Source organism: Capsicum annuum, chromosome 5 (genome assembly GCF_002878395.1).
Source record: "Capsicum annuum cultivar UCD-10X-F1 chromosome 5, UCD10Xv1.1, whole genome shotgun sequence".
NCBI classification, from domain to species: Eukaryota; Viridiplantae; Streptophyta; class Magnoliopsida; order Solanales; family Solanaceae; genus Capsicum; species Capsicum annuum.
The window spans coordinates 214,792,443-214,815,616 of NC_061115.1; the positions used below are offsets into that span (position 1 = coordinate 214,792,443).

At 36.5% G+C, this 23,174-nt stretch overlaps 2 protein-coding genes across 3 annotated transcripts; one reads left to right on the forward strand and one right to left on the reverse strand.

Moving 5' to 3' along the window:
- Positions 1–588: 588 nt before the first annotated feature.
- LOC107872678 lies at positions 589–3,488 on the reverse strand. The gene is made up of 3 exons (XM_016719303.2): positions 3,450–3,488; positions 1,134–1,292; positions 589–1,050 (listed from the first exon to the last, which is right to left on the reverse strand). The coding sequence occupies exons 1-3, from the start codon at positions 3,486–3,488 to the stop codon at positions 685–687; spliced, it is 564 nt and encodes a 187-aa protein (XP_016574789.2). The 3' UTR covers positions 589–684.
- Positions 3,489–9,781: 6,293 nt separating this feature from the next.
- On the forward strand, positions 9,782–13,526 carry LOC107872679. Of its 2 annotated transcripts, none has more exons than XM_047412732.1 (3): positions 9,782–9,906; positions 10,053–10,127; positions 11,551–13,526. In XM_047412732.1, exons 2-3 carry the CDS (start codon positions 10,071–10,073, stop codon positions 12,319–12,321), a joined length of 828 nt encoding a protein of 275 aa, XP_047268688.1. In that variant the 5' UTR covers positions 9,782–9,906; positions 10,053–10,070; the 3' UTR covers positions 12,322–13,526. The 2 variants fall into 2 exon arrangements, with proteins under 2 accessions (XP_047268688.1, XP_047268689.1); XM_047412733.1 differs by having other exon boundaries at positions 9,783–9,906; positions 11,554–13,526.
- Positions 13,527–23,174: the final 9,648 nt, after the last annotated feature.

Sequence of the window (23,174 nt, forward strand, 5' to 3'; positions counted from 1 at the left end):
TTCCGACTACCATAGTCGGAAGTTTAATATATAATTATTTAATAATTATAATTATTCCGACTACTGTAGTCGAAAAATTAATAAATAATTATTTAATATATTTATTTTGCCAACTACCATAGTCAAAAATGTAATAAATAATTATTTAGTAATTATAATTATTCCTACTAGAGTAGTCGGAAAGTTAATAAATAATTATTTAATATTTATATTTATTTCGACTACTGTAGTCGAAAATGTAATAAATAATTATTTAATAATTTTATTTTTATTTACTAATGTAGTCAGAAAATTAATAAATAATTATTTAATAATAATTATTTTCCGACTACCATAGTTGAAAAGATAATAAATAATTATTTAATAATTATAATTTTTTCGACTACTGTAGTCGGAAATGTAATAAATAATTATTTAATAATTATAATTTTCCAACTACTATAGTCGAAACCTTAATATATATTAGTAATAAAAATATTCAGCTAATAATTATATAATTAAATCTTGCATTAGCTTACACTCCTCTCAGATTATAAATAACATAACTAATGTATTTTTCACAATAGGATCAAACACGACAAAAATTTATAAATACAACCACTTTAAAACATCCAAAACAAACATCAAATCAAATAGTTTAAACATCTAAATGTCACAACCAAAAACATGAACAATAACTACAATCTAATTATCATCAGATTCACTATCTTCCTCATCATGAAATACTTGAGGCATGTGCTTCTTAACCAACTCCTCAAATTTAGCAAATTTAGCATCGTTAGCTGCACATTTCTGCATCAATTCCACAATTTGCTTTTTCATCGTATCCATTTCTTCCACAGTTTGCAAAGTAGAAGAGAAACTGGGAAACAACGAAGGACTACTCGAAGTTTGGAGATCTCCTATCCTGTAGGTTCTGCCTTTCTTTGGACCACCTACCACATTTGTCCACATCTTATTTATATCTGCACGTGATGGTTGGACCATGGTACCATCCTCTGAAGTAGGTTGGATTTGACGCCACTCTTCTATACTTTTTTGAAATTCTTCCTGAAAGAAAAATTATTTGTCAGTATGTAAACAAGCAAAGTTGAGTAATAATAAAACAATGTATGTAAGAGTTATTATCTTACATATGCCTCCTTAGCGCGCGTTTCGACCCAATCTCCTCTTGTACCATCCTCCATTTTCTTCCTATGAGTCTCTCCGTAGACCTCAAGAAAATCGGGCTCTTTTTCCCCATTTTCATATTCCTCAAGAAAATCGAGCTCTTTTTCCCCATTTTCATATCCCTGCAAAATTTTATAAAAAGAGATGTTTATTGTGGCACTATATATTTGAAGGAGCCTTTCAGGTATATGTATCCTTATATCAACAAACGCTGTCCTTCTATCTGTTGAATCCAGTATCAAACCAAAGAGATTGTTAACCAATTAGGTAGTCAAGAAAATGAAATGATAAAGCAGTAAGTCATTTGATAGTTATTGCTTGTGGAGATTAAAGTTAAACAAAGACTTAAGATAATCTTTACACCTATATGCATATATCAGTATGCACTTATTTTCCTTTCTTCTTTTGGTTGGTGGGAGAGGGAGGGTCGGGGTGGATGGTGGAGTTCATTTGTTTTGTTCTTAAGCTACTAAGATAAGATCTTATGTCAACCAACATTTGAAATGATGCAAGTATTTTATACTTAATCGCGATCCTAAGAGGAGGTACACTTGAAGGATTAATCAGAGGATTCTTTCATTTTCATAGGTTTAAATTGAGAAGATTGCTTTCCTTCTTATCGGTTAGTATATTTTCTTGAAGTATAAAATGCAGAAATCAGATGTCAAAAGCTTATCAGAAGAGCTTGAGCGAAGTTACTCATATGTTCCCAAAATCATGTAATTTTACATCCACTCTCAATAATACAAATCACTGGAACAATGGTAGAAGCAATTGCATATTAAAAGAAGAGGAATCCTATCACTGACCAGATCTACTCAGGCTATAGAAGCAATTGCATATTAAAATATCTAATTCATACTATAGATATTTTTATTAAGAGTAACTTCCAAGAAACCTTGCTTCATGCAAGTTGAAACCTTTGTGAGACAATTAGTGAAGTAACTTTTGTCTAGATTATTTTTTGTGGGCCAATTCTTCAAGTATCATTGATGGGGATAAAACCTTCCCAATCAACAAAAGTTGCACAAAATATAGATCTTTTTGACGAAATAAACATTTCCTTTCATTTCAATGTGGTTGTCTTACTTTCTTTTTAATTTCTCTACACCTCAGTCCTCCCAAAGACATCACCAAAAATGTATGTTCTATGATTAACCAAACAATTCACAAGATCCTCCCCACTGCCCAACTCTATTTGTACAGATAGTAGCCCAACTTTTATCACTCCTTGCTATATAAATCTGTAGTAGTAATCATTACTTGAGTAATACAAATTTATGAAGCTATTTCCCCTCAATTTTTCCCTTTCCTTTTGCTAAGAGAAGGCATTTTATTGAACATAAAGACTAATACATTTACAAGGAAAGAAGAACTGAATGTAGAAGTAAAGGATAAAGGGGTCTCAAAAAGAATAGCGTAGGTCACGCCATTGCCCTCCCAGTAAGATCGGAGTGAAAGATTTATGGCGTGATCGAGTAACTTAGTCTCACAATCAACTTGTATGTGGACTAACACACCAACAATTGCAAGAAAACTTTGCTTCTCCCTTGTGGGCTAGGCCTTGCAAATAGAAAAAGATGTTTAATATAGTTGGACTTAGTGAATCAGTGGTATTGAATATATGAAGAACATGACGCCATGTCTGGACTCCAGCATTGCCCTCCATCAGCAGGTAAATTCGCGTGCAAAATTCGCTCGAGCTAGAACACTATGTAAGGCACTGTATGCATACTAGATTTCCATACTAACCTTAATGCATTAGCAAAATGATGTCCTGACGTCCTATTCCTTATATGTAAAGCTATAAACAAACCACACAGATTCAAAAGTACAGTAGAGTTGGCACACTTGTAATGTTACAAGGTCTATACACCAAGTAACACTCTTATCCTAACCAAGTAAATTTGTGTGGTATGTCCTATTCCTGATAGTGGCAGAGATGGAACTTTTAACTTGGGAGATTTGGAAAATAATAATACAAACATAGAGAAATTAATCAAGGGGATTCAATACCTATTCAACTTTCCTTACATAAAATCAAAGTCATCAGCTAGAGTTCAGGGGAATGAAGAATGATGCCCTTTTACCAAACTTCACGTTCAAGCATGGCTCGAAAGCAGAACAAGAAAAACACATTTTACGTACTTGATGAAACACCACCAAAAAAAGGATCAGTGTCGAAGAAGAAAAAAGACATTTTATTAACACAGTTATCATATCTTCCTCTTTGATGTTCCTGAAGATGAAACAAAACTGGACATACCACACAAACTTACTTGGTTAGCAGCACTACTCTCTCCATGAGCTGTCCTCATAGTATAATTCAACATAAAACCCTTCTTATAAAGATGTAATGTAACAATATCTGGACTCAATAACTTGCAACACTTGCAATTCCAACAAGGACACCTAATTGTCCCTTCAATAAGAAAATCATTAAAGTTTCTTTGCTTTAGCAATAAATCCAGCTACCCCAGCTTTATATTCCTCCCTCAATCCCACACGGTTAGGATAAAGTCTATTATACATCCATGTACGATCTTCATTTTCCATCTACAAAAGAACGACAACAATAATAATAGAGAAGAGAAACAAAACAAATAGCAGGTTTGTTTAAAAATGGTACTACGCAGTGGACGCAAGAAGAAAACTAAGAGATTCAATACAACATAGTAAAGCAGCCAGCAACAATAAAATATTTTAATTAAAAGAAAAATTTTATTATCAGTGAAAGGAATCTTCATTATACTAGAGTGGGGTTTAACTATGCGCATCCAAAGAGTAGTGTCTGTGGTTCCCTTGTCATAACAAAAAAGTTTATTGGTCAAGAAGGCTTCTTTAAGACTTTAACAAGGGAAAACCATTTCAAAAGGAGTATTTTTTTCAGAAAAAGCTATATGCACATTTTACGGAGAGGAAAGAATGTGCTAAGCTTAAGCTTACCTCTAAGAATAGTTTACTAGTTAAAAGCATAACATACAATATAAACAGTCATAACAGAAAGAAGAAAATATATATAAACAGTCAACAAGTGAATCACAATATACATCCAGAACCGCAAGTCATCATCACTAGAAAGTCAAATAACCCTTCCCCTCAGGGGCAAATACAGCTTCATTTTACCGAGTTCATCCGAACCTGATATTTCCGAGGAGCATGAATTATATGTAAAAATCAACTGTACAAGGAATAGTAGATATGAATCCATAATCTTGAAAATACAGTGGATTTCATGATAAGAAACTTAAAAGTTGAACCCGTAAAGCGCCTAAACAGAGATTCAACCCTGCTTCTCCCGACCCAACCCGAGAAAATTCTAAATATTAACGACAGAGACAATTAGGAAAAGTTCGATGAAGAACATTAGAACATCAGATACATTAGATTTCAACATTGCTACATAATTTGTCTTTTAAGATAGAAGCAAATCCGAGCCCCAACCTAAAAACACATACCCGATGTAAACCCACCAAGTGAGGTCTGAGAGATACTTTGGACAAAGATACTTGATACAAATTTCCCTTTTGTACACAGACAAGTAAACACCCACAAAACCATTTAACTTGAAAGCACAGTATACCGTTCAGTGAAATTGATCTTCAATACCGCCGTTCACTGCCGTCGTTACCACTCCACGGTCATCAATTTTTTAGAGAGAACGATGAACATCGTCAAGTTCAAGAACCTAGCTTAGAGAGAGAGAGCTGTTGTTGTTTAGCTTATATTTTTTATATAAATGTATTCATTAATAAGTAAATATAAGTTTCCGACTACTTCCGTCGGATAGTAATTTAATATATTTAATTATTTAAACTTTTTGACTACGGTAGTTGCAAATACATATTTAATAATTTATTAAAATAATATTTTAATTTTTGTATTATACTTTTAATAATATATTTAATTAATTATTTATATTTTCGATTATAGTAGTCGGAATTCTTTAATTTTTGTATAAGGGTCTGATTATATATTTAGTAATATATTTATTTAATTATTTATATTTCCGACTACCGTAGTCGGAAATATATATTTAATAATTTATTTAAATAATTTTAAATTTTTTTATAAGGTTCTGATTATATTTAGTAATACATTTATTTAATTATTTATATTTCCGACTACAGTAGTTGGAAAAATAAATTTAATAATTTATTTAAATAATTATTTAATTTTTATATAAGAAAATAATTATATATTTAATAATATATTTATTTAATTATGTATTTTTTCGACTACAGTAATCGAAATATTCATTTCCCGCAATTTACCGCTAAAGATCTGACTATTGTAGTCACAAATGCTATCGGAATAATATTTTTTTAAAAAATAGAAAATAAATAAACTAAATTTCCGACCGAATTTTTCAGTCGGAAATTTCCGGATTTCTGGTAGTGATATTGTTAGTTAGTTAAGATTCCAAAAGTTAGTTATTAACAGATACTTGGCTAGTTGACTGATCAACATTCTAGTGATCAATATGCAATCTAGTGATCAATATAATGTACAATATTGTATGGTTAATGCCCTCATTTGCGGCAAGCTTTTCAGTGGATAAACAACATTCCTCCTCTTCTTCTTCTCTTAATCTCTCTTAATCTCTCTTAATCTCTTCTTCTCATAACTCTTAGGGAGGAAAGTTTATTGTTCTTAGTCATAATTGACAAATTACTACATTGCCAGTTGTTAGACTATGAGATTTTTCTAGATAGTCTTTGGTTTAAGAGTTTCTTTTAAATATTATGTTTAGTTTTTTTTAAAATAAATGGTAGTCCTTATTTTGTGAAGTGTGTCTTGTAAGATATTATGTGGTGTGTCTTGTAAGACTTATGTAGCTATAAGTGTAGTCTTTTGTAAGATGTTGGAATGTATGTATGTATGAATGAAAAGCTACTGCTGAAACTTATCTTCTCCTTTCTCTTCAGTTCCAAATTCTAACATCAGTCACTAATGGTTTGTTACATTTTGCTTCATCCAGTTTTCCCCGGGTCTATACCTCTTTCTGCTAAATCTTTTCCTTCTACATCATGAGCTCCTCAAGTAGAAGACTGAGGATGAATTTTTAGCCATAAAGAAATATGAGCTCTCCAAGTGAAAGAAAAGATACCGTAGTTTTGCAAAGCATTGTGAGGATTAAGAAGCGCAAATATTGATGATTTTCTGATAAGCAGATTTTTAAATAGCACTAGTATGATGTCATCCACTTTGGGCTAAGCCCTCACGGATTTATTTTTGGGCACCTTCCAAAAGGCCTCATACTAGTGGAGTTGGGTGACACTTTAAATATTGGACATGTTTCCTTTATTTTTTCGATGTGGAATTGTGTTTGCTACTCAAACCAAGACCACATCACTTGTGACCTCCCCTTACTGCCACAAGCAACCAGTGGGACACGCCGCTTGACCATCACTTGTCAATAAGACTTTCGACACGAGGCATCAACCATAGATCTCAACTACTAGGTCACTTCACATGATTTGTCAAATATCTTGTACCGCCGTTGTCACTTCACATGATATGCCAAACATCTAGTACTACCGTTATTACCCAACGGGACACGCTTTCTGACCATCTCTCACCAGGAAGACTTTCGACACAAGGCACCACCTACAGATCACCAGTCTTGTTGTTACACCGGGAACTTTTCACCAATCGCAGTCACCACTCCGACACACCCGAACTTGGTCTCTGATACCACTTGTTAGGACCGCGTGTAACTCCGCACTAGTATGATATTGTCCGCTTTGGGCCAAGTCCTCACGGATTTGTTTTTGGGCACCTCCCAAAAGGCCTCATACTAGTGGAGTTGGGTGACACTTTAAATATTGGACATGTTCCCTTTATTTTTCCTATGTGGAATTGTGTTTGCTACTCAACATGTGTTACCTGAGCTAGGAGTCTTTTGGAAACAGTCTTTCTACCTCCATAAGGTAGGGTTAAGGTCAGCGTACACTCTACCCTTCCGGACCCCAGTTATGAGATTTCACTTGGTATGTTATTGTCATTGTTGTTGAACTATCCTTTCAGGATGAATCTTTTGTTCACAAAACAACTGTGTCAACTAATTTGGATTCATTACACTGTTAGCGCACAAAACATCATCTCTTTTGAATATCCGCCAATGCAAACTTCTTTGTTTTTCTTGTGAGAAATCAGCAAAAGGGTGAAGATTTTTAGTTAGTTCAAACTAAAAAGGGAAAAGGCTCAAATATATCACTGAACTATCAGAAATTGCTCATTTATGTCATCCGTTAAAAGTTGGGCTCATTCATGTCATCTCCGTTACAAAACCGGCTCATTCATGCCATTACTTTTAACAGATGGTTTTTAAAAACAGTCTTGCCACGTGGCAACTTATTAGAGGGTCATGTCATTTTTTAATTTAAAAAAAAAATAAAAAAAATTAATTTTTTTTTTTTTGATCCATTAAAAAGAATCCATGCAACTTTTTGATCCATTGAAGATTAGTATGATCTATGCTTTTAAAATTTGATTAATTTTTCATGAATATATTCTTAAAACATTCTCGTTCGATTCATTTTTTTGTCACTTTTGACATATTAAGATTGTTTTCATATTTTACCTTTAATATTAATTATTTTTTTCTTCAAATTAATTTCAAATACAATAGTAAACATCATTTAATAAATATATTATAATAAAATAGCTATTTTAATTGACGGGCGAGTAACTAAAAGGGAACGGAGAGAGTATACACTCCACGCTTTTTATCACTTTTTTTTTTTAAAGATTCACGTTAACTAAAGCTTTTGTCATTTTTTAATTTAGACTGAAGGGATATATAAACATCAAATATTATTATTATATTATTAATAGTTAGCTTCTCACTTTGCCAACTCTACGTATACTATATATGTCGGCATATTGTCGCCTTCTTGTTTTTGCAATGATAAATGATGATGCATAAAGTGTTACGTACAAATGTTGAATGCTGATCAGAGGCGGCTCAACCCTTTAGGAGAAAAGGCGGCCGCCTAAGACCTCAAAGTTTGAGGGGCCTATTTTTGTTTAGTAATAATAAATTACAAATTTTAAGAAATATATTAAATACTATTTATAGAAAAAAGAAAAATTTTATATAAAAAAATAAAACGCAAGGCCTCCGTTTGATTTTTGCCTTAGGCCATAAATTTGCTTGAGCCGCCCCTAATGCTGATGATGTCATTCTATGCTTAGTAAAAAAATTAAAAAATAAAAAGTTACTTACATTCGGATGACAAAATATTTCATGTATGCTAAGACATACTATATGCTTAATTAGAATAGCGTTTGGTTATAAATTTTAGTAGTAGATTTTTTTAAAAAAAATTCTTTAAATATTTGTTTGATCATGAAAAATTAATCAAATTTTAAAAGTATAAATCAAATTAATTTTTAATTGATCAAAAAATTCTTTTTAATGGATCAAAAAAAATTAAAAAGAAAATTAAATTTTTTAAAAAAATAAAATAAAAAATGACGTGGCCCTCTAATAAGCTGTCACGTGGCAAGGTTGTTTTTAAAAATCGACTGTTAAAAAGTAATGGCATGGATGAGCCAGTTTTGTAACGGCGATGGCATGAATGAGCCCAACTTTTAACGGATAACATAAATGAGTCATTTCTGATAGTTCAGTGGCATATTTGAGCCTTTTCCCAACTTAAAAAAGTAATGAAAGTTATATATCTTTCCGATACTTCCTAGACTTGATTTTTTTGTTGTTGTAAGAGATGCAATGTTTGAACAAAATGGCAAGATTGGAGTTGTAAATATTTGGTTTAACTCAACTCCAAAAGTTATTTGGTGTTCATATAAGTAGATCACCAGTCCATTTTTCAACTGATGTGGGACTCTAACACCCATTCACATCTAGGCCTGACTAGAGCATGGATGTGAAGGGAGATCTTAGGTCCTAATCTCCAGGCAAATCACTGTAGTCTGTTGCATCTCACATGACATGCCCATAATCTGGAAGATAGTCCAGATAATGAGTTAGTTTTAAATAAAAGGGTCAAATATATCCTTGAACTACTTAAAATGAGTTTTTTTTTATATATATATATTTAAAATGAGTTAGTTTTACCCTTTGTCACGTTTTATCTCAAAAATATCATCGTCGTTAATGTTTTTGACTCAAATATGTCCTTCAACTAGTAGAACAGCTCAAAAGTGACCTTTCTTACTCACGGTTGCATCAAACAAGGAAACTGGTCTTATTTTACCTTTTAACTATTCGAAATGTGAAAATTTTGCCCTCCATTTGAAATCTTGGACAAATGCTCTATAAAAACTTGCGTTTGAAATTAGTTTGACAATTTTAAGCGACATTTTTATACAATGTCAATTTTATGTTTTATATAAAGTTTCATTACCTGCATTAATTTTTCAACTAAAAATTTATTCTACTGCTTTCTTTTAAAATTATTATAACAGCATCGACTGAAACATAGGACGACTTAAAGCCCGTAAGACACAATTGTCAAACACGGAATGTTGAAAAGCTAAAAGTGTCACATCAATTGTCTGATAACAAAGGAAGTATTAAAAAAGATTTAAGAGCTTAATTTCAAAAGTCAATGAATTACTATTCAAGTCTTCTTCTTGTTTCTATTGGGTGGCTCAAGTTTGTCATTAGCCAATTAATTACTTCAATTTCTTTCTTTAAACGGCTTATTCTTTCTGTCACACAACTATTTTTCGGATTCCTGGCGAAGCTTAATCCTAAACCTTAAGGTATGATGATTATGTTGGAACAATATTTGGGTGTTATACTTTCTTCCTTACTAATTAATTAATTTTTCTCTAAATATTTGCTATATTGACATTTCTGGTGTTAATTAGAGACTAGTAGAATTTTTTATGTACTTTTTATACATCAGATATTGAGAATTGCGTACATGGAAAGAGAAAAAGAAAATGAAGGAGAAATAGAGAAATTAGCAAGCAACTCAGTGGTATGTCATTCAATATTAGTATTTATACTAATATTGACTAGGATGAATTTTTGTTTAGTTTATCTTGCTATTCTGCTATAGTTATTTTTCTTTATACATCCCAGATCCCCCAGTGTAATCACACTGGATACGTTGTTTGTACTAAAGTGGATGATTTTTCGCTAAAAACTTTTGAAACTTGTGGCCCTAAACATGTCAGCGCATATAAAAGCATGTCATTAAGGGTGTGAACAAGAAGTTTCAAGTTATATTGTTTTCAAAATGGAAAAAGATTTTGACCAGTCATCCAGCCTACTTAATTAACAAAAATGGGACCCGTTTTATACATAATTTGAAAGAAAATTTCAAGCCTAAGCTATATTGGTCGGAAGATGGTGGCTAGTGGTGGTCGTGGTTCTGTGGAGGAGGCTAATATAGTGATGTTAGAGATTAGTTGTGCGCGGATGGCAGTTGTACATGTTTATAATTGATGAGAAATGGTGAAGATGGTTGACGGTAGTGGTTAGTAGTGGAAGTAGGTTTCATTATATAAATGCAATTAGTCTCCTTTTGTACATCCTACCCTCCTCATACCCGCCAGTGGGATTACATGGCTATGCTGTTGTACTAACCGGGATGATTATTTGCTTTGTTTATCTTGCTACTCTCCTTACTCCCTTTATACATCTAACCCTTCCCAGCAAGGGTGGAGCTACATTTGGGATAGGAGGTTCGTCCGAACCCCCTTCGAAAATTATACTAAATATATATGGTTAAAATTATTTTTTATATATATATATATAGATATAGTAGATATCGAATCCCCTTCGATTAGTTCATATATTTACTTGTGAACCCCTTTGGTGAAAATCCTGGTTCCGCCACTGCTCCCTAGACCCCACCAAATTGGGTTACAGTGGCTATGTTATTGTACTGATTTGTATGTTTTTTCGAGTAATCCTTGAGACAATATAAGATTATTGATAAGGTGTAAAATGGCAGTTATCAGGTGAACATCCAGAGTAAGAACAAGTTTTAAAAGCTAGATAACATTTAGGTGGCTTTTGACCGTGAATTTCTTTTACTTTTTTTGGAGTATGTAATTTAAGAAGTTAATAGTGGAAGTGAGTTTAATTATACAACTAGACACAACTCAGGTAGTGAAGTAGTAACTGCTAAACATTACTGATTCACAATACAGAGAGATGTTACAATTAAGCAGCAACAATTAACAAAAGTTATTGTTTACAACTTGGCTCGTTTTGTTGTTTGTCAATATGATCTTGTGATACTTAAAATCATGTTCTTGAACACGAAACCTTTTCAGTTACTAGGATGGGCAAGTTTTCTGCCTCTGCATCCTTAAAACCATGTTTTATTTGAAGGTTTTATAGGATGGTAAAAATGTGGCACTGAAAATTTTGAAACACATTTGATCTATTAGCAGGTACCATCTGATGTGCTTCGCGAGGACATTCTCGATCTGCTTGATTTCATAGAGAGGTTAAAGAATGAAGAAGATCAAACTGTTCTTGACACAGATCAAATTGAAAAGCTGACATTTTTGTCTGCATGTTTACAACTTTGTCATTACATTTTGGATGGTTCTAATGCTGAAACGTCTTTCTTATCATATGAAGCTCATGATATGGTTCAGTCACTTTTTCATAAATGTGGAGATGACATGCTGGTTAAATTAAAGGATCATATTGCTCCTCACCTCCGTGAAAATATCCACAGTTCTATCATCTCAGATCATCATTCTGAATCAAGTGCCACCATAACTGAGGATCAGCTCGTTGAACTCTTGCATGCACTCTTTGTGAATCTCCATTATCTACCCAAGGTTCGTGCTGAGTTGATTTTGTCATCAGTGACTCAATATGAGCTTCTTCAGAATGTATTTGGGAATTTAAGAGATTTCCATGGGCTGAAAGTAAATGGTTACATTGAGCATAAGACAATTGAATACATCTTACCGCAGTTTCAACTTATGGCTGGGAGAGTAGGACACTTCTGTTTTGTCCTTTTGTCGTATCAACTTGATAATAAAGATGAAGAAGATGAAAATGAAGTCTCCTTTCGAATCAATTCCATGCTAGTAAACCTACTTTTGAATATAATTCCGGTTTCACTGGAGGTATGCACATATGTTCTACAAATTTGGAAGCTTCAAAGTCAGCAGAAGTTGGATGCTTCATTAAGAAGCTCCTAGAAGCCTCTCCAGACATTCTTGGAGAATATCTGATTCAGCTACGACAACACATGGTTAATGCTATTACTCCTAGCACCTCTGCTCGAAATATTCATATCATGATAGAGTTCCTGTTGATTATTATTACTGATGTGCCCAAGGACTTTATTCATTATGAAAAATTATTTGTTCTATTGGCACGTGTTGGAGCACTTATCAGGGAGGTATCCGTTCTTGTTCGAAACTTGGAAGAGAATACCATGGAAACAAGCAGTGGAAGTATAAACTTGCTGGAAAATATTGAACTCCTGAGGAAAGATCTCAAGAATGTTTTCTTGAATGTCCTTGCAGACTCATCTCAGCTCTAATTTCCCATGAGTGATGGACTGCTATTCATGACTCTTCTACTCAGAAACTTAAATTACTTGCTCAACTCCAATGCTTATTCAGTTGTTTTGATAAAAGAAGAAATTGGCCGGGTGAAAGAACACCTTGAACACATAAGATCATTCTTCGGGAATGTGGAACAAGAATTGTATAGAGATCTTTGGATTGGTGTTCTAGATGTGGCATATGAGGCGAAACATGCCATTAAATCAATTCTTGCCAGAGATCATGGTCTCTTGCAGCTTATTTTCTTACTTCCTGATGCCGTAGAAAAGATCAAGCTTGTCAAAAAAGAGGTACAAGAGAAGATCTCCCAAAAGACGAGTATCACTTTTACAAACTCTCCTAACAAGCCAGTTGAAAGCAAGTCATCAACTGCTGGTAAAATATTTGTAAGTTTTGAGGAGGAGACACAGTGGATAATTAGGAAGCTCACCAGCGGACCAACAGAGATAGATATCATTTCCATAGTTGGTATGCCAGGGATTAGAAAAACTACTTTGGCTTATAGAGTATATAATGATATGTCTGTTGTTGGTCATTTCGACGTTCGTGCTTGGTGCACAGTCGACCAGGAGCATAATGAGAAAAAGTTGTTGTAGAAAATTTTCAATCAAGTTATTGGTTTGCAATGAAGTTTCAATGATGATGGCATAGATGATGATGTTGCTGATAAGCTAAGGAAACAACTGTTTGGAAAGAGGTACTGTAAGACCCCACGTCCTCCATGTGTTACCTTGGGTAGTATGGTCTTAGGTTGAAGGACTAGAATAGTGTCTAAGAGACTTAGACTCATTTCTTTTGACTTCCAAAGTGAGTAAAGTTTAAACAATGCATAATTTCCCTAATTTCAACTTTTTGTCATGTGGAAAATTGAATGAGCTTTCCCTCGATATAAGATTCGCCCAAATCCAATACCAGGGCAAGAAGTTATGGTTAATTTAAGTCTTAGTCGTAAAACACCGTCATTCTTGCCCTTGGCAGGTCGTGAAGAGGGTGTAAATGACGATGGTCAATTTCCAATGAGACTCCGCGATGGAGGCATGTTGCGGAGTGGGCCAAATTCCCATTTGTCAATTTTCAGTGAGCCACCGCGATTGTGGCACGTCACGGTGGCCCATGAAATCGGGATCCCAGTTATATTTTAATACCCGTTTCATTAAGGGTATTTGGGGGTATTTTCCAACCCCTTAACATCTTGAACGCGGGATTTAATCCCTATTACACCAAAATACACCTACTCTCACCAAAATCCATCAAGAACTCTCCCTTGGGGTTCAAACAAGAATCCTAAATAACTCAAGATTCAACAGTAGGTTTTCGAAACAAATTGGAGATTTGGAATCCCTAAGCCGTAGGCATCAAGGAGCATCCTTCAATTTCTTAAATAGAGGTACGTGGGGTTGTCCTAAATTTCATGGGCATGCTTTCGAAAAGAATTTATACAAGATGTTAAATTTATACAAGTATATATATATATATTATTACAAGTGAGGTTTTCGTTTTAATACCAATAACATGTTTTGGGATATGGTTTTGAAAGAAATATTGAAATATCATGGGGTTGTCTGTTTGAATATATATCAATGGTTGAATTGTGAACATGTGATTGGAATTTCAAAATGATGCAATGTGTATGGATTGTGAATTCTTTAATATCCCCATGATAATGTTTTATACCCCATATTATACTTGTGTTAAACTATTGAGTGCATGAGTTTTTGAAATTGATATGATACTACTCATAAATGATAAAACTTCTTGAACTATTACATGTTGAGAACCATTGTGCCTGTGTTTGATATTTGTGAAAGTCTTATATATGTGCATGGTGTAAATGGCATGAGAAGTTGGATAATTGATGTGATACTGATGACTTGCAAGTCAGGTATGACGATACCCTGCAGAGTATGATATGTGATTGATTGAATTGAGCTTAAAGCTTGACTTTATGTGAGTTAGGTGGTTACCTGAAGAAAGCTCGGGTCAAGTGACTCTATGCTGGAAATCGTGAATTGTCGACACGAGAAACTTGGTACCATGCTGTGTGATCTTGTGTACCTAATTATATGTCCTCCCTATTCGGGACAAATGGTTAGGAGACCTTCTTTGTGATCTTGAGCCCAACCCTGACACATGGACTTGATTGAGATGAAGACACCCCACTGTGTGATCTTGTGTGTCTTTCTCTCCTCACTAATACTCAGATCTTGGTGGCAATCGGGATTTGACAGTTGATGAAAATTGTAGGGTGTACCACCTATCTCAGTAGTGTTACATTGTTGTTGAAAAATCATTATACTATGCCCATATGTTTTCGAACTATTTTGCAACAAAGGGTTTTATAGCAGCTCTCATTTATATTATATAAAAATCTTTTATTTTGTTTTTGGATTACTCCGCGTACCAGTACAGCTGTATTGACCCCCCCTCCCTCCCTCCAAGTTTCGAGGCTCGGTCTAGTGGTCCAAAAAAGTAGAGATTTTATCAGACAGAGTTGCAGTATCTAGTTGGTAAGCCTTCTTTATTCCAAAAGGCCTGTTTACTTTTAGACAACTATTTTTAGATATGGTTTTGATCCACTGGGGGGCCTTGTCCCAGTTTTCAGACCCGTAACAGAACTCACACCCCAGAACCTGTCCCTACTCCGGAGTATCTCCAGTCTCGACCAGTCCTCCTCGAACTCCAAAAGCAAATGTTAATCATACCCAATATTCTCAGAGGGAAATATCGAATGCAGAATTCAGACAATCCATTCACATACTTGCATAGCTGATAGCCGCACAGACTCAGAGGTCAGAGGATAGTGGGTCTGCATCTGTTACTTCTGAGGAAATTAGGGTGGACCAGTTCATGAGAATGGACCCGCCCAAATTCTCTGGCACTAAAGTAGAAGAGGACCCACAGGAGTTCGTAAATGAAATGGAGAAGATTTTCAAAGTAATGCATGTGGATCAGGTGGAAGGGGTTGATTTAACAGCATACTAGCTTAAGGATGTAGCGAACCAATGGTACAATGAGTGGGAGGATGCCAAAGGGGAGAGTACTGAGCCCATAATTTGGGATGAGTTCGTCGAAGCTTTTCTTGATCGATTCTTTCCTCTAGAGTTGAGGGAAGCCAAAGCAAAGGAATTAATAAATCTTAAACAGGGGAAGATGAGTGTCCAGAAGTACACTCTGAAGTTTAATCAGCTGGCTCGTTATGCATTAGAAGTACCAAGAAATATGAGAGCCCGGATGAGGAAATTTGTATCCAGCCTTTTCGATGACCTAGCGCTTGAATGCCAAGGGGAGATGCTAAATAGAGATATAGACCTTGCTAGGCTATCAGTCCACAGCAGGTGAAAGAGAGGAAAAAGAAAATTGCCGAGTCTAGGGAGAGGGACAGGCAGGCAAAGAGAGCTAAAATAGCAGATCAGAACTCCAGTCAACAGCAGATCAGTAATTGGGGAAACAAATGGCAAAAGAAGAAGTTTTGGGGCAAGGCGCAGTCTGCAGCTAGCGCCCTAGCGCCCAAACCCCCAGTGGATAGGCGATCTCAGATTTTTTAGACTAGTCATGGACCCAGAGCTCAAGATACATAGTCACAGGGCAGTGTGGCGCAGCCCACCAGATCTTTTCCCTATTGTAACATCTGCGGGAAGAATCATCCTAGAAAGTGTTACTTCGATAAGAGAAATTGTTATTCCTACAGTCAGGTAGGACACCTTCAGAGAGATTGCCCTGTTAAAGGAGATAATGTTGGTGGAGCCAAGTCCCAGGCAAATTCTTTCGCACCAGCATCTTAAAAGGGAGCCACTTCAACTGCCAGGAGCGATCGGAACCAGTTGTATGCTTTGACCAACTTCCAGGAGACGGAGGCCTCACTATATGTGGTTACAGGTATATTAAAAATCTTTCCCTATGACATTTAGGTGTTGCTTGATCCTGGGTCTACCTTATCTTATGTGACCCCGTATATGGCTGTTGGTTTCGAGTGTGAGCCTGGTGTTCCACTCCAGTGGGTGATTTTGTTGCGGCTAGGAGGGTGTATAAAATTGTGTTGTGTCAATTCTTAGTAGGGATACTAAGGAAGACCTCATAAAACTTGATATGGCTGCTTTTGATGCTATCCTAGGGGTGGACTGGCTCCATCGGTGTTATGCCATACTAGACTGTAGAACTCGAAGGGTTACCTTTTCTTTTCTGAATAAGCCAGTAATAGAGTAGGAAGGGCACTCTTTAGCACCTAGAGGTCACTTCATATCTTATCTCAGAGCCCGTAAACTTATTTCCTAGGGTTGCCTATATCATCTAATTTGGGTTAAAGATTCGAACGCCAAAAGCCTTTCTCTTCAGTCTGTCCCCGTAGTAAATGAATTCCCAAAAGTTTTTCCTGATGATCTCCTAGGAATTCCACCGGATAGGGAGATAGATTTTGGCATTGATGTGTTGCCATATACCTATCCTATTTCTATTCCGCCATATAGAATGGCTCCTGCAGAGGTAAAAGAGTTAAAAGAACGGCTAGCAGATCTCCTAGATAAAGGTTTTATCAGACCTAGTGTTTCTCCTTGGGGTGCACCTGTACTCTTCATGCGAAAGAAAGATGGTTCCTTGCGTATGTGCATAGATTACCGTCAACTGAATAAGGTCACTGTTAAAAATAAATATCATCTCCCTAGGATTGATGACCTCTTTGATCAACTTCAAGGTGCTAAGTATTTTTTTAAAATAGACCTTCGTTTGGGATATCATCATTTGAAAGTTAGGGAGTCAGACATTCCAAAAATAGCCTTATAAACCAGATGTGGTCATTATGAATTCTTAGTCATGTCTTTCGGGTTGATTAATGCTCTTATATCTTTCATGGTCTTCCATCAGTTCCTAGACTTGTTTGTCATAGTTTTTATTGATGACATCTTGATTTACTCCAAAAGTGAGGAGGACCATGCCAGTCATCTCTGAATTATCCTCCAGACTCTCAAAGATCATAGGTTGTATGCAAAGTTCTCCAAGTGTGAATTCTGGTTAAATGCCATTGTTTTCTTGGGGCATATTGTGTCTAGTGAGGAGATTAAGGTTGATCACCAAAAGGTTGAGGCAGTGAGGAAATGGCCTAGACATATACCTCTAACTGACATTCAGAGCTTCTTGGATTTGACGGGTTATTATAGAAGGTTCGTAGAGATTTTCTCTTCCATAGCTGCACCACTTACTAAGTTGACTCAGAAAAAGGTGAAGTTTTTATGGTCTGACTCTTGTGAGAATAGTTTTGAGAAGTTGAAAGACAAGTTGACTACTGCTCCTATTTTGACTCTACCGAAAGGTACAGAGTGTTTTTAAGCATCTCGGCAGTTGAAGGAGCACGAGCGGAACTACCCCACTCATGACTTGGAGTTAGCTGCTGTAATTTTTGTACTTAAGATCTGGCAGCACTATTTGTATGGTGTACATGTTGATATGTTTACTGACCACAAGAGTTTATAGTATGTTTTCTCGCTGAAAGAACTGAACCTTAGGCAGAGGCGCTGGATGGAATTGCTAAAGGATTATGACATGAGCCTGCACTATCATCCAGGGAAGGTAAATATGGTAGCCGATGCCCTCAGCAGGTTGTCTATGGGCAGTCTTTCTCATGTTGAGAAAGAGAAAAGGGAGATAGTGAGGGATATTCACCGACTTTCTAATCTAGGAGTGCGACTCTTGGATTTCAAAGATGGGGGAATGCTTGTTCACGAGATATCTAAATCTTCCTTTTGTGCAGAAGTTAAAGAGAAGCAGGTTGAAGACCCCATCTTGATGCAAATCAAGAAAGATATGGGTCAACAGAAGGTGATGTCCTTCATAATTGGTGAGGATGGTATTTTGATCTATCAGGGTAGATTATGTGTACCAGATATTGATGGTTTGTAGGAGAGAATCCTTGTTGAAGCTCACACTTCAAGGTATGTTGCTCACCCTGGCTCTACAAATATGTATCATGATTTGAAAACTATTTATTGGTGGAACAATATGAAGCATGATGTGGCTAACTTTGTTGCCAAGTGTTTGAATTATCAGCAAGTTAAAGTAGAGAATTTGAGGCCAGGTGGTGCATCCCAAGAGATAGCTTTACCTCTGTGGAAGTGGGAGATGATCAATATGGATTTCATTACAGCACTTTCGAGGTCCCAAAACCAATATGATCCTATTTGGGTGATTGTTGATCAGCTAACCAAGTTAGCCCATTTTCTTCCTGTTAAGACCAACTATTCGGGAGATGACTATGCCAAATTGTACATCGAATGCAGAATTCAGAATTCAGATAGTCCATTCACATACTTGCATAACTTGTAGCCGCACAAACTCAAAGGTCGGAGGATAGTGGGTCTACATTTGTTACTTTTGAGGCAATTAGGGTGGGCCAGTTCATGAAAATAGACCCGCCCAAATTCTCTGGCACTAAAGTAGAAGAGGACCCACAGGAGTTCGTAAATGAAATGGAGAAGATTTTTAAAGTAATGCATGTGGATCATATGGAAGGGGTTGAGTTAACAGCATACCAGCTTAAGGATGTAGCGAACCAATGGTACAATGAGTGGAAGGATGCCAAAGGGGAGAGTACTGAGCCCACAGTTTGGGATGAGTTCGTAGAAGTTTTTCTTGATCAATTCTTTCCTCTAGAGTTGAGGGAAGCCAAAGCAGAGGAATTCATAAATCTTAAACAGGGGAAGATGAGTGTCCAGGAGTACACTCTGAAGTTTAATCAGCTGGCTCATTATGCACTAGAAGTGGCAAGTAATATGAGAGCCTGGATGCGAAAATTTGTATCCGGCCTTTTCGATAATCTAGCGTTTAAATGCCAAGGAGCAATGCTAAATAGATACATGGACCGTGCTAGGCTATCAATCCACATTAGGTGGATGAGAAGAAAAAGAAAATTTCCATGTCTAAGGAGAAGGACAGGCAGGCAAATAGAGCCAGAACAACGGATCAGAACCCCAGTCAGCAGCAGAGCGGTAATTGAGGTAACAAATGGAAAAAGAAGAAATTTTAGGGCAAGGCGCAGTCTGCAGCTAGCTCCCCAGCGCCCATACCCCTAGTGGATAGGCAATCTCAGAGTTTTTAGACTAGTCATGGACCCAGAGCTCAGGATATATAGTCACAGGGCAGTGTAGCGCCGCCCGCCAGATCTTTTCCCCGTTATAATATCTGCGGGAAGAATCATGTTGGAAAGTGTTACTTTGAAAGGAGAAATTGTTATTCCTGCGGTCAGGTGGGACACCTTCAAAGAGATTGCCCTATTACAGGAGGTAATGTTGGGGGAGCCAATTCCCAGGCGAATTCTTCTACACTAGCACCTCAGAAGGGAGCCACTTCAGCTGCCGGGGGTGGTCGCAACCTGCTGTATGCTTTGACCAACTGCTATGGTTACCAGTATGTTAAAAATATTTCCTCGTGACATTTATGTGTTGCTTGATCCCGTTCTAAATTATCTTATGTGACCCAATATGTGGCTGTTAGTTTCTGGTGTGAGCTCGATGTGATTGCTAAATCTTTCTCTGTTTCCACTCTGGTGGATGATTCTATTGTGGCTAGGAGGGTGTATAAAAATTTTATTGTGTCTATTCTTAGTAGGGATACTATGGCAGACCTCATAGAACTTAATATGGTTCCTTTTGATGCTATCCTAGGGATGGACTAGCTCCATCGGTGTTATGCAACACTAGAATGTAGAAACTGAAGGGTTACCTTTTCTTTTTTGAATGATCCAGCAATAGAGTGGGAAGGGCACTCTTTAGCACCTAGAGGGAACTTCATATCTTATCTCAGAGCCCGTAAACTTATTTCCAAGGGTTGCTTGTATTATCTTATTTAGTTAAAGATTCTAATGTTGAAAGTCTTTCTCTTCATTCTATCCTCGTAGTAAATGAATTCCCAAAAGGTTTTCCTGATGATCTCCCAGGAATTCCACCTGATAGGGAGATAGATTTTGGCATTGATGTGTTGCCAGATACCCATCCTATTTCTATTTCTCCATATAGAATGGATCCTACAGACGTAAAAGAGTTGAAAGAACAGCTAGCACATCTCCTAGGTAAAGGTTTTATCAGACCTAGTGTTTCTCCCTAGGGTGCACCTGTACTCTTCGTGTGAAAGAAAGATGATTTCCTGCGTTTGTGCATATATTACCGTCAACTGAATAAGGTCACTATTAATAATAAATATCCTCTCTGGATTGATGACCTCTTTGACCAACTTCAGGGTGCTAAGTGTTTTTCTAAAATAGACCTTCATTCGGGATATAATCAGTTGAAAGTTAGGGAGTCGAACATTCCAAAAATAGCCTTCTGACCCAGATATGGTCATTATGAATTCTTAGTCATGTTTTTCAGGTTGACTAATGCTCCTATAGCTTTCATGGACCTAATGAATAGGGTCTTCCATCTGTTCCTAGACCTGTTTGTTATAGTTTTTATTGAGGTCATCTTAATTTACTCTAAAAGTAAGAAGGACCATGCCACTTACCTCCGAATTATCCTCCAGACTCTCAAAGATCATAGATTGTATGCAAAGTTCTCCAAGTGTGAATTCTGGTTAAATGTTATTGCTTTCTTAGGGCATATTATGTCTAGCGAGGGGATTAAGGTTGATCACCAAAAGGTTGAGGCAGTGAGGAAATGGCCTAGACCCACGACTCCAACCGACATTCGAAGCTTCTTGGGTTTGGAAGGTTATTACAGAAGATTCGTAGAGAGTTTTTCTTCCATAGCTGCACCACTTACTAAGTTGACTCAGAAAAAGGTGAAGTTTTTGTGGTCTGACTCTTATGAGAATAGTTTTGAGAAGTTGAAAGACAAGTTGACTACTGCTCCTATTTTGACTCTTCCGAAAGGTACAGAGTGTTTTGTTATGTATTTTGATACGTCCCAAGTAGGAATTGGTTGTGTACTTATGCAGCATGGTATGGTAGTGGCTTATGCATCTCGGCAGTTGAAGGTGCACGAGTGGAACTACCCCACTCATGACTTGGAGTTAGTGGCTGTGGTTTTTGTACTTAAGATCTGGTGACACTATTTGTGTACATGTTGTTATGTTCACTGACCATAAGAGTTTACAGTATGTTTTCTCGCAGAAATAACTAAACCTCAGCCAGAGGCGCTGGATGGAATTGCTAAAGGATTACGACATGAGCCTGTACTATCATCCGAACAAGGAAAATATGGTAGCCGACGCCCTCAGCAGGTTGTCTATGGTCATTCTTTCTTATGTTTAGGAAGAGAAAAGGGAGATGGTGAGGGATATTCACCGGTTTGCTAATCTAGGAGCGCGAATCTTGGATTCTGAAGATGGGAGAATGGTTGTTCATGAGATAGCTAAATCTTCTTTTTATGCAGAAGTTAAAGAGAACTAGGTTGAAGACCCCATCTTGATGTAGATCAAGAAAGATATGGGTCAACAGAAGGTGATGTCCTTCATAATTGGTAGGGATGGTATTTTGAGGTATCAGGGTAGATTATGTGTACCAGATGTTGATGGTTTGCCGGATAGAATCCTTGTCGAAGCTCACACTTTGAGGTATGTTGTTCACCCTGGATCTACAAAAATGTATCATGATCTGAAAACCATTTATTGGTGGAACAATATAAATTGTGATATGGCTAACTTTGTTGCCAAGTGTTTGAATTGTTAGCAAGTTAAAGTAGAGCATTTGAGGCCAGGTGGTGCATCCCAAGATATAGATTTACCTCTGTGGAAGTGGGAGATGATCAATATGGATTTCATTACAGGACTTCCGAGGTCCTGAAACCAATATGATTCTATTTGGGTGATTGTTGATTGGCTGACTAAGTTAGCCTATTTTCTGCCTGTTAGGACCAACTTTTCAGGAGATGACTATGCCAGGCACATTGAGGAGATAGTTCACTTGCATAGGGCTCCGATATCCATCATATACGATAGAGGTACGTAATTTTCTTCATAGTTTTGGAGGTTGTTTTAGAGGATTTAGGTACCCAAGTGAACCTAAGTACTACATTCCACCCTCAGATGGATGGGAAAGCTGAGCGCACCATTTAGACCCTTGAGGATATGATGAGAGCCTGTGTGATTAATTTCAAGGGTAGTTGGATGGATCAATTGCCACTAATAGAGTTTGCATATAATAATAACTACTATGCTAGTATTAAGATGGCTCCTTTTGAAGCATTGTACTGAAGAACATGTAGGTCGCCTATAGGGTAATATGAGGTGGGCGAGATTCAATCGTACGGGCCTGATCTTGTTCATCAGTCAATGGAAGATGTGAAACTTATTAGGTAATGACTTAAGATAGCGCAAAGTAGATAGAAATCCTATGCCGATGTTAGAAGGACGGTGTTAGAATTCGAGGTTGGTGATTGGGTATTCCTAAAAGTTTCCCCTATGAAGGGAGTCATGTGGTTTGGGAAGAAAGGTAAGTTGAGTCCTCGCTATATAGGACCATATCAAATCTTGAAAAGGATAGGAGTAGTTGCGTATGAGTT

What these genes read in the sequence shown, in the direction of transcription:
- LOC107872679 (XM_047412732.1), top strand. Translation starts at nt 10,071, where the DNA reads ATGGAAAGAGAAAAAGAAAATGAAGGAGAAATAGAGAAATTAGCAAGC. An exon ending in AATTAGCAAGCAACTCAGTG is followed by an intron (nt 10,128 to 11,550) that starts GTATGTCATTCA and finishes TTGATCTATTAG; the next exon opens with CAGGTACCATCTGATGTGCT.
- LOC107872678 (XM_016719303.2), bottom strand. Translation starts at nt 3,488, where the DNA reads ATGAGGACAGCTCATGGAGAGAGTAGTGCTGCTAACCAA. An exon ending in AGAGTAGTGCTGCTAACCAA is followed by an intron (nt 1,293 to 3,449) that starts GTAAGTTTGTGT and finishes AAAATTTTGCAG; the next exon opens with GGATATGAAAATGGGGAAAA. An exon ending in CGCGCGCTAAGGAGGCATAT is followed by an intron (nt 1,051 to 1,133) that starts GTAAGATAATAA and finishes TTTTTCTTTCAG; the next exon opens with GAAGAATTTCAAAAAAGTAT.